The sequence below is a fragment of the Chrysoperla carnea genome, chromosome 5 (assembly GCF_905475395.1).
Source record: "Chrysoperla carnea chromosome 5, inChrCarn1.1, whole genome shotgun sequence".
In the NCBI taxonomy this organism is placed as follows: domain Eukaryota; kingdom Metazoa; phylum Arthropoda; class Insecta; order Neuroptera; family Chrysopidae; genus Chrysoperla; species Chrysoperla carnea.
Genome location: NC_058341.1, coordinates 70,231,425 through 70,242,663, shown reverse-complemented (window position 1 = coordinate 70,242,663; position 11,239 = coordinate 70,231,425). Strand labels below are relative to the sequence as shown.

Sequence of the window (11,239 nt, the reverse complement as noted above, 5' to 3'; positions counted from 1 at the left end):
CTAGCCTGTGAATCAGCAATTAATGCCAAAAAATTAAAATTATATTTTCTTTTATCAATAATAATACCGTTATCTGTTAGGTTATTCACTTCGTCAATAAAGTCTTTCAAAAATAAGGATACTTCAGCAGATTTGGAGTCACCACAATAAATTCCAGCAATGAATGGTCTTGTAACGTAATTTTCATCATATAATCTAATTAATAGTGGCCACACTGTAATCGAGGAATTATTATATACTTGCATCCCATCAATATGTACAAATACTTGTAAATCAGTTCCATTGTATTCAGGACAAACAATATTTTTCAACCCTTCTTCTATTCCTAAATATATATATTCTCCTGTAGTATTTTTGAAGCTTAACATTGGATATAAAGTAAGACGATGGGTTGTACCCAATAATGTTTGTGCAGTTTTTGGCAGTGTTGTATGACCTTCTTCACGAAGAATACATAATAGTTCAGTCACCGTATTTAAAGATAATACGTTTAAATTATCCAACGTCCACTTATGAATTTTTTCTCGAATGCCAGGTTTATTTACTATTGCTTCTTGATGGCTTAACAAAATTTCTGATGATAAATCTGCTGTAGAATCATCTATAACTATGGAATCCAGTTCGCCATGTTCACACGGCTCTATTTCTGTTGAAAAATTATTTGATGAAAAACTAGTATTAGCACTTGTACTTTGCAAGATATTATCAGTTACACTATTAATTATTTCACAATCGTCTTGACACTGATCTTCACTACAATTGCTATCACTAATTTCTTTTTTTTTCATCGTACGATGTTTTTTAACTCTATAATAATTTTTAGACATTTTAGTAAAATTTTAAATCAAAAATAATAAAAAAACACTAGACAATAAATACTATTCAATAAACGGCTGTTATTAATTATTTTACGTATTGTCGAGAGACCAATCGTTCTAATAGCACAGGGAACTCTTTCACGACTGCACCAAAGAGTATAGGATAGAGGAGAAGCAGGCCATAAGAGCTAATGAAAAATAGTAGTATACGAGTTTCAGCGCCTCTACCGAGTCAGGCACTAAGAAAAACCTCGTCGCCAGGTTTAAATTTAAAAAATAATTTAATGAAAGTAAAAGAATAAAATTATAACGCACTTGTTGATTAATTTTTTTTTTTTTATTTATTCTTAGCTGTCAAAAACAAAAGCGTAAAAAGATATTACATACTTTATATAAATATTTTAGTAAAATATAACATAGATATATTCAATAATATTTTTTGGTTAATAAATTTAAACTTATTAAAAAACATTTTATGTTATAAAATTAAATAAAATATAAGCTATTCTAGTAACAATAAATATACTATAAACATAAAATAAAAAATACTTCATTTTTTAAACTACTAATAATAGAATCTTAAAGAGATTTATGCTAAAAATAATTTTTTGACAGATATAAAAAAATAATCATAATAAAAAATATGTTAAAAAATATACCTTCAGTCTTTTATTTTTCGGAAGGCTGTATATTTTTGGCTTCATTACTTGGTATCACTTTCTTTACTTTTTGGCAAATTGTGTTTTTATTAGTAAACTTTTTCATTTTTGATTTCTTAACTTTTTGTTTGGTGTTGGTATCGGCAGATTTCGCAGCACGTCGTCTAAATCTAGCTTCCCAAAAGCAGCGAATTTTAATGAATGAATTAATAAAAGCATTTGTTGCTTTTTCAGTACATAATTTAAATTTTGGAGTGCGATCAATTAAAACTGGATTAAGATAGCAAGAAATTTTTTTTAAATGGAAGAAATTTTTAATAACACTTTGATATGTTTTCTCCCACTCTAACACTGAGTCAAACAATATTTTTGATGAATATTTAAGGCCATTAGCATCAGCACAATCTTTTAGCAAAGTGAATAACTTATAATCTTCAAAAGATTTGTTTTCTCTTGGTAAAATTAAATAATCAACACATTGTCTACAAGTATTATGAGATTTAATAAATTTTTTAGCTAAATAACCACAAATATAATAAACTGCATTCGATTCTGTGAATTCTGATTTTTTTGTGCGCTTCATATCATTTTCAAAATTGTTCATGATGCTTGGTACTGATAATTTATTATTTAAGAATTCTTTGACAGGAATTAAAATTGTTGCTGATTCAATTTTACTCAGTTTGGCAAAAATTTTATTTTGATCTTCTTCACAATTAGTAGCGTTTGATAATTTACTCAGCTGAGTTATAAAAATATGCCTCAAACCAGATTCAAATTGTTTTGGTGAGGGATTAACAGAGCAACCATGTTGCTGTCGAATAGTTGCGAATAAATTTTCCAATGGATCTTGGTTTAATTGACGAGTTTTAAGAATCGGGATGTCATATTCCACGCGAAGTTCTTCAGACAGTTGCAAAACGCTATTAATTGTAATTTTAAATCCGTTCAAACACGGCGGCCTTGCTTTATCACTATCTTTATTCTGAACAAAAGAACTCTTATCCAATTTATCAATCATGTTTCTCAAAAATTCGTGATGCTTTGAATCTTTTGAAATTGCATAGTTTAGTTTTTCCAAACTCTCTAGTATTGGCCGTTCAAGTCTAGAATTCAAAGAATCAAATAATCTGTCTAAATCCCAAATCATTTTTCCAGTTGTATCATCTTCTGGGAAATTACTTGCATCTATAGTAGTATAAACTAAATGAGCTGTATACATCGACTTTGAGAATACTTGTGCAGCTAACGATACTGACATTTTATCACCATTTGAAATATTGTATAGATGTCTTTCAGTTATTTTAGGAATTAAATGCAAAGGACTTTCTTTGCTAAGAGAAAATATTTTTTCTAAAACTGACCAACGTGCGTAACCGCCATCATACTTGAAATGTTTTTTAAATAAATTATTACGAATAGACTTCAACAAATGTGGTGGGTCATAAATGAAATAAATTTTATGATCATATCCTGGAACTTTAAAGAATGGTTTTGTTGGAGTCATTTTATGTTTTTTGAACATGCCTTGATTTCTGGGCCCTTGATCGCAGATCAGAGCTTTCACTATTAGATTTACTTCAAATAATTTCACCACAGTTTCTTCCATTATTTCGTGAGTTAAACTTGAATTGTCATTTTTACTTAATAACCAGTAACCAATAACTTGCTTCCAGGGCCTATTAATCCATCTGATCATTGCTACTAACGCACTTTTAGCATTTTCAGAAGTACGCGTTTTACCGTTATCAGCAATACCTTTGAATTCGTCTAAATTATTGTCATAATGTATCTCTTCACTTAAATTAATTTCATCGAATAGCACACTCACCAGCTTATCTTTGGCATTTGACTTCTCCATAGAGGTCTTCAATTGCTCTAATACAGTATTATTTAATCCAGGATGAATTGGAAATTGTTTTTGGTAATTACTTAGAGTTCTTTCAGTTGGTAAGTGAAAAACTTTGCTAAGATAACGGTATGCTTTAGGTGAATGATATTTTATAGATAACGCTATATCTTTCACTTCATTCGTAAAACGTCGACGATTTTTTGAAACATTGCACAAACGTAAATGTGAAGAAAAAAAAGCTAGAGCTTCCGGATCCAGAAATTTGGAGGATGCATTAATAATAGATTTTATTTCTACTTCGTTAGTGACTAACGGATTGTTACGTTTTTGTTTAGTTAGTCTTAGAATTCGGCTTCGATAAACAGCTAACAAACGATCTTTATTTTAATACGTGAAGACTTTGGTGTTAATTGCACTTGACGATCAACTTTATTTCTTATTCTTAATTGATTATATGATGTACTACTCTTCATATGATGTAACTTAGAAGGCGAAGTTACTGCTTCTTTTGGTGGAACAGTAGAATTTTTGAAAACTAATGTTCTTGGTACTCGACTCACTTTTTTCGATGAAGTCATTAATAATCTTGATGATTGTTGAGAACGTGAGTTTGGAGACACTTTTGCATTTAATGAACTTAGCTTACTACTAACGGGTGAAGAACATATACCGATTGTGTTAAAGTTATTGAAATTTTTTGGTATGCTTTCGCTAAACACTGGTGTACTGGAAGAAGAAACGTTTTCTTGAACATACATCGTCGCTTTGTCTGCTGTATTCAACGTAACAGAGTTATGCGAATAATCTATAGATGCGGAAATACTAGGTTGATCTGATGTTCTAATAGTAGATGTAGGCGATGGTTGATATGGTGTCGGTGAAGAAATTGTTGCTGAAGCATTTGATGATGAATGAGTCCCTGCAGATGATGCATAAGAATGATCCTCTTCAGTAAAAAAAAAAAAAACCAATTAATTAGGTGAAGCAAAGTTTCATAAGAATCAACGTTATTGAAAAAAAGAAACAAGTCATTAAATGTTAATGGAGAAATTTCTTATTAAATAAAAATAAATAATATCGGATTAATTAACTACTTTAAAAAACGGCTTAATATTTGTGGTTGTAAAAATAACAGTCATATTTTTCTATTATACTCTGATATTTTCATACATTTAACGAATTGTGACTGAATTAATTCAAATATACTACTTTGACGGTGACGATTATTATACTAATTTACAAATTCCAATCAGTAAAATATTTGATTGCTTTAAATAAAATTTTTTTTTATAAAATATGTACAATTCATTACCTATTCTTATCGAAATTCGATAAGAATATCACTTAAAATTCTCAATATATCAAGAGACTTCTCAGTAAATATTTTGGATAAATATGAATACTTTAGATATATTTGAAAATGAGTGAAATCGATCAATTGGTTTAGAAATAGTGGTCATTTGAAATTAAGAAAATCGGGATAATCGTAAGTTTGGTGATAATTCAATGCAATAAAAAAAAACAAAAAAAAAAAGAAATCTACCTCCCATACGAATCGTTGGGACTGCTTCTCGATATAACAACCAACGTGGTGGTGTTCTCTTTCGATAACAGGACAATTCAAAATGATCCGAACAAATGCGAAAATCTTTTGGATTATTCGTAATACCAGCAAATTTTCTCCATTGCTTTCGTCTGCAATAAATCAGTTAATAATTAATTACATTATCTTTACTATTTATTCTTGTTAAAATATTCATTTTTCACTATACTTTTATTTTATAATTAATATTTTCCAAATTCAATAGATCACCAAATAAATTTTACATTTACTTGACTGTTATGTACTTACATCATTAAATTTTTCGGCTCAGAAAAGAATGAATGATTTTTATCTTGTTTTTGTGTTCTTGTACAACCTTTCACATTACAACGAACCATTTTTTTTTAATTTTTACTTTAAAATTATTAATTTATTAAGTATTACGTCTTAAGAAACCAAAATCATCAAAAACCCAAGCGTAGATATCTGTCACAAAGACTATCTGTCATATTTCAAAAATCCTCCTTCATCGTCGCCCCCGCAAAAGCCAACAAGCTCGTTAGTGTATATCCTGAAAAACCAGATGTCGTTTACAATTATACGGCTGCTTCTTGTCTATCTTATAGTCTTTGGACTGCACATGTAAGTCACTGCCAAACAATAACAAAATAGTTATCTAATAGTGAGTGTATATACGAACCACACGTTGCTCTTACATGTAAACAAATATTTTAATTATGTTACGTCATCTGTTATGGTTATTTTTCAAAAATAAAAGATGAAATTTATTTCAAGGGAAGCCTTCGACTGTCAAAACTTAACTAGAATCGTTTTTTCATCGATAGTTATCATTAAAAAAATTATATAAATAACTGATATTTATTCGTCAACACTCAAACAGAGACACGGATTGTTATTGAATAGCCATGGCTAATGCATTAAAATTTCAAATGTATTATCCATTTTAAATTTATTGACTACCTAAATTTCCTAACATTCCTTTCAATTATTACCTTTTATTGTATCAAGAATTATGAAACTTTTTTAAATCTTAATCCTTTTATAATCACTAATTTTTATTTCATTAACATTATGTTTGGCAAGCAACCTTTTATACATACATGGCTTAAAAGATTGCCTAAGTTGCATAAGTAATAGTAGATGATGATATGCCATAAAATTGCCGTTGATATGCCATACATTGGCTATATAAAAAAAATATATACTGGCTATCTCTATGAACCGTACATCGGCCTTTTCTTGGTTCTAGCAATGGCCCAATAAAAATTGCCAAGTACCATTAACCCTTAATGGGCCAATGCTTGGCCACGTGTCTTAGTCCGGCGAACTCTGCTTGGGTTGTGTAAGCGTTTTAGATCCGTACGCTATTGGTCTGTTTCCCCGTCTCTGTCTCCTAACCCGTCCTTGGAGCTGTCGACCGAAAGTGTGAGCGTCTCTTTTTCGTAAAAATGTTTTAGTACCGGTGAATTTACGAGTAATGACTTTCAATTATTAAATTCTGTTTGGTGTTGTTCCGACCAAACGAAATGTGTGGCTTTTTTTAACAGTTGTCTTAGCTTGGCGGTTTGGCTAGCCATATTCGAAATGTATTTATTGACAAAATTGATCATACACAAGAATCTGCTTAGTTCTTCTCCACTTTTTTGGTGGATTTATCTCATTAATTGCTTTCATTCGCAATGGATCAATTCGAATTCCGCCTGCTGATATGATGTGACCTACGTATCTTATTTCTTTAGTGTTAATTTTACATTTTCCGTTGTTGAACCGCACCCCGTAACGCTCGGCTCTTTCTAGTACTTTGATTAAAATTTTGTCATGTTCAGTTTGACTCTTGGCGTGTATAAGAATATCATCGATGTAGACTTTAAAATTAAGTATATCACCGAATATAATATTGAATATGTTTTGAAAAACTTCTGCTGCTATTGCTAATCCGAAACATATATGATTAAATTTGAATTTACCCAAAGGGGTTATAAACGTCGTTAGTAAGGAACTTTCTTTATCTAATTTTATTTACCAAAAACCCCCGATTTGCATCTAGTGTGCTGAAGTGAGCCCCCCCCTCCCCGCGATATCGTTTGTTAGTTCATCAAATGTGGAAATGTGATTTTTATCTTAGACACAAGCATCATTTAATTTTTCTGGATCTAAACAGATTCATATTTCGTTATTTGGTTTTTTGACAAAGACAATAGGGTTCACAAATTCTGTTGGTTCGTTGACCGCTTCTACGATTTCCAGCTTTTTGAGTTTTTCTAATTCTACTTTTAATTCAGGCATTCAATGGAAAGGAACCTTTCTATATGTCGCGATAGCTCGTTCATAATCTTTCTTTAGTTTAATTTTATATCTAATATCTTTAATTTCACCAATACCCCTGAACAAGTGTGTATGTTTATTTAATTTATCATGTCGTTATTTATTGTGTCTATACGTGCAATTATTTTCAATCCTATTGAAGCATCTAAACCTAAAGTCGGGCAAGCCTTCGATTCATTTACGGCTATGTAAATGGCTTAGTTTGACCCTAGTTTTATTAATTTGGACACTTTTACCTAGTAGTGCAACGGTATTACATTCTTTTGCGCGCCTGAATCTATTTTAAATATAATTTTTTTATGGTTTCTTACATATAAATCTTTAAGGTTTTCTTACATAAAAAAATTTAAATCGGATAACCATATTTGGATTTGTTAACATTATTTTCATGTGTAGTATTTTCATATGTGTTCTACTGAACTCCAGAAGGTGTCTCCTGGAGCTCTATGGATTCTCACGACCCCTCCAGTATAATGGTACATTTTACTCTCGATCTCGAAAAAGAAAAGATCCCTAGATGTCTGCCAGTTACCTGTAGTGCAGAGACAACGAAAAGATCGGTATACCCTTGTGGAAATAAGTCTGTTCTGGAACTCATAATACTTCAGAAAAAAATTGAAATTCAGAAAAAAATTATTTGAAGTAAAACTATCTCTGAAAAAGTCTGAAAATATAAAATAAATTATTAATCAATCATTTAATGACAGAAAATAGTCATAGATTGAGACTCTATCGGAAGAAATATTCTCTGAGAAGACTTTCAGAATTAAGAGATTTTATGAAAATTTAATTATCAAAATAAAGTAAAAGTAAGAGTTTTTCAGGATTCATCAGTGGGTAATTTTACATTTTCGAAAAATTAATTACTGTACGTTTTACCTTTATCATATTGAATACTTCTCTTAAGGAAAATAAAAATTTGCCAGGAAATTATTTAGAGTTTTTCTGACGTATTTATTGGCACTGAAGAGTATCAAGAGGGACTGTATATTCAATGTATATACATGATGTAGACATTTATCTTGTGCGAATGATTATATTTTTAATATAAAAATGAATTATTAAGTACATTAAGGACCATAATTTCAAAAATGTACGCAAGCTAAACTATGCTCAAAGTTTAGCGAAAAAGTTTACCTTGCTTACATTTTCGAAATTATGTTCCTTTAATGTACTTAATAATTTATTTTTATATTAAATATATGGTCATTAGAACAAGAAAAATGTCGACATCATGTATATATTGAAAACATTCAGTGTTATGATTTGATTAAGATATTAATAATTAGTTATTTCTTAATTAATTAAACTTTTAGACAAATATTTCTTATTATTTTTTGAAATCAATTATCAGCTTTATTTTTTAGTATTACATCAAATGTCAATAAATCAATAAACTGTAACTATATTATAAAACAAACACAAAAGATATTCTTTTCTTAAATTTTTAAATAGCGAGACTTTTAACATCCTCCCACCTTTGAGTTAATTTTTCTTTTAACAAAAAAAAAAAAAAAAAAAAAAAAAAAAAAAAAAAAAAAATTAATATTTTAATACAAATGAACACAAAGAAAATAATTTCATCAATAACAAAATTAATCATTTACTCCAAATCTTTTTGGTGCTTTTATTTGTCTTCCGTATCTAGTCGTTATTACCGTTTCCTTAAATGAATCATTTTCTTTTTCTTGATCTTTCTCTGGCAATGTTATTTTCTTTGCTTTAGTTAATTTAATTTCTTTTTCAACATTTCTCTGAAGGACTATCTGTTCATTAGGTGACTGTACCTCCAATTGATGAATTCGTTGCACTGGTCGAATAAGTTCTCCATTCGCAGTCTTCAGTCTAACAACTCTTATTTCACCATCTTTTCCAGGTATTATTCCAATAACTTTAGCTAGAGGCCAATCTAAACGTTTTGATTATCGTTACCAACGAGAACAATTTCACCTACTTGTACCTTAGATTTATGATTTGCTTGTGGTTGTCTTCGTGATAATTGACCTAGATATTCAACTCGAAAACGTTCTCGTAAATTATTTCGTAACTCTTGCCGATATCTAAACCTCTTTTTAAAATCCATTGTTTCAATACAATCCAAATCAGGCACTTCTGTACCTTTTGCTTCCATTAAGAACATCGCTGGGGATAACGGTCTTGGTTCATTAATGTCATCTGAATGGTAGGTTATTGGTCTCGAATTAATTATCGCTTCACAGTCACATAGAGTAGTACACATCTCTTCATAAGTCAAACTTGATCGCTTGAGTACTTTACGAAGTAATTCTTTCATTACACGTACCAATCTTTCCCACCAACCACCCCACCATGCTGTTGATGGAGGATTAAAGTACCATTCTATCTTTTCAACTGAACTATACTTCTTTATTTTATCCCAATTAATTTTGAGTAAACAATTTTTTGTACCTGTAAAATTTGTACCATTATCACTATAAATTATAGCAGGCCTACCTCTGCGTGCAATAAAACGTCTTAACCCCTTTAGAAAAGCATCTGTAGATAGTGAGGTTACTAGTTCCAAATGTACAGCCCGATAAACAGCACAAGTGAATAAACATATCCAACTCTTCTGATTTTCTTTCAAATAAACTGGACCAGCAAAATCAACACCTGATATTTCAAAAGGCACTGCATCTTTTACTCTGTTTCTTGGTAAAGCTGTAGGTTCTGTATCAACATGAGAAGTTTTGTATCTTTTACAAATAATACATTTATTCATTACTGATCTAATAAATTTTCTTCCTTGAAGAATCCAAAACTTTTCTCTGATATTATTTAAGACTGTTTGTACACCTGCATGTTGTAGTTTCTCATGATAATGTTTTATTAGACTCAAAACAACAGAATGATTTGGATTTAATATTATTGGTTCAAGAAAATCAGGGCTATCATCTCGATTAGATATTAAAGTCTTTGTTCTTTATAACCCATATTCATCTATATATGGTCTAAAATCTTTGATTCGAGGATCTTGATTTCCAGAAAAACATTCCTTTTGAACAAGTCTTAGCACGATCTTTTCAGCATTAAAAAATTCTTCAGCAGAAAGTTCTCCTTGATTTCTTGATTCAATAGTGACTTGAGCGTTATAAATGAATCTTTTTATCCAACCAAACATTCTTACGATTTTACTGTATTGTGTAAAACAATTAAAATGCCATTCATCATTATTTATCTTATTTATCTCGTTTTCTTACATTGTGGCAGAAACATTATTTAAATTAACATCATCTACAGATTCGTTTTTAGTTGCTGATTTCTTCAATTCACTATTTATTTCTTCATTATTAATATAATATTTGCTTACAGGCCATTCTTCAGAGTTATAAAGCCAATCTGGTCCCTCCCACCATTTTGACTCAATCAAATGACTTGTTGTACACCCTCTGGAAGGAAGATCAGCTGGATTCAAGACTCCTGGTACATATCTCCAACATTCAATATTTGTTATTTTACGAATTTCTTGAACACGATTCCAAACAAAAGTAGCCCACTGTCTTTCTTGTTGTATCCATGTTAATACTGTCGTTGAATCACTCCATAAATAAATCTCTTGTTGGTCATAAACCATAGTTTCAAGGACAGATTTCATCAGTCTTGCACCAATAGTTGCTGCAAGAAGTTTTAAACGTGGAATAGTCATCTTTTTATTTGGAGATACTCTTGATTTAGCAGCAATCAGTTGTATTTTCGTATCTGTATCAGTCTGCGTTCTCATATAAATCACTGCCGCATAAGCTACTTGACTAGCATCAATGAAAACATGAAATGAAGTTTGTCTCTCTGTTTTATGAGTACTAGAAATCCAACGTGGAACTTTCACTTCTTCTAATAATTTTAACTGATGATACCATTTTTCAAAATCTTCTTTAATTTCTTGAGGAACTTCAATATCCCATTTTAAAGTATTAATTTTCTGCAACAATAACTTGGGTAACAATAATACTGGACAAGCAAAACCGATTGGATCAAATATTTTATGACTGATAGACAAAATAAC

At 30.2% G+C, this 11,239-nt stretch overlaps 2 protein-coding genes across 2 annotated transcripts; both read right to left on the bottom strand.

Moving 5' to 3' along the window:
- Window positions 1-1,487: 1,487 nt before the first annotated feature.
- On the bottom strand, window positions 1,488-3,298 carry LOC123301372. Its single transcript, XM_044884109.1, has one exon. It carries the CDS (start codon window positions 3,174-3,176, stop codon window positions 1,488-1,490), a length of 1,689 nt encoding a protein of 562 aa, XP_044740044.1. The 5' UTR covers window positions 3,177-3,298.
- Window positions 3,299-3,694: 396 nt separating this feature from the next.
- Window positions 3,695-10,370, bottom strand: LOC123301371 (uncharacterized serine-rich protein C215.13-like). Its single transcript, XM_044884108.1, has 5 exons — window positions 10,356-10,370; window positions 6,894-6,896; window positions 5,182-5,443; window positions 4,873-5,024; window positions 3,695-4,275 (listed from the first exon to the last, which is right to left on the bottom strand). The coding sequence occupies exons 3-5, from the start codon at window positions 5,268-5,270 to the stop codon at window positions 3,695-3,697; spliced, it is 822 nt and encodes a 273-aa protein (XP_044740043.1). The 5' UTR covers window positions 5,271-5,443; window positions 6,894-6,896; window positions 10,356-10,370.
- Window positions 10,371-11,239: the final 869 nt, after the last annotated feature.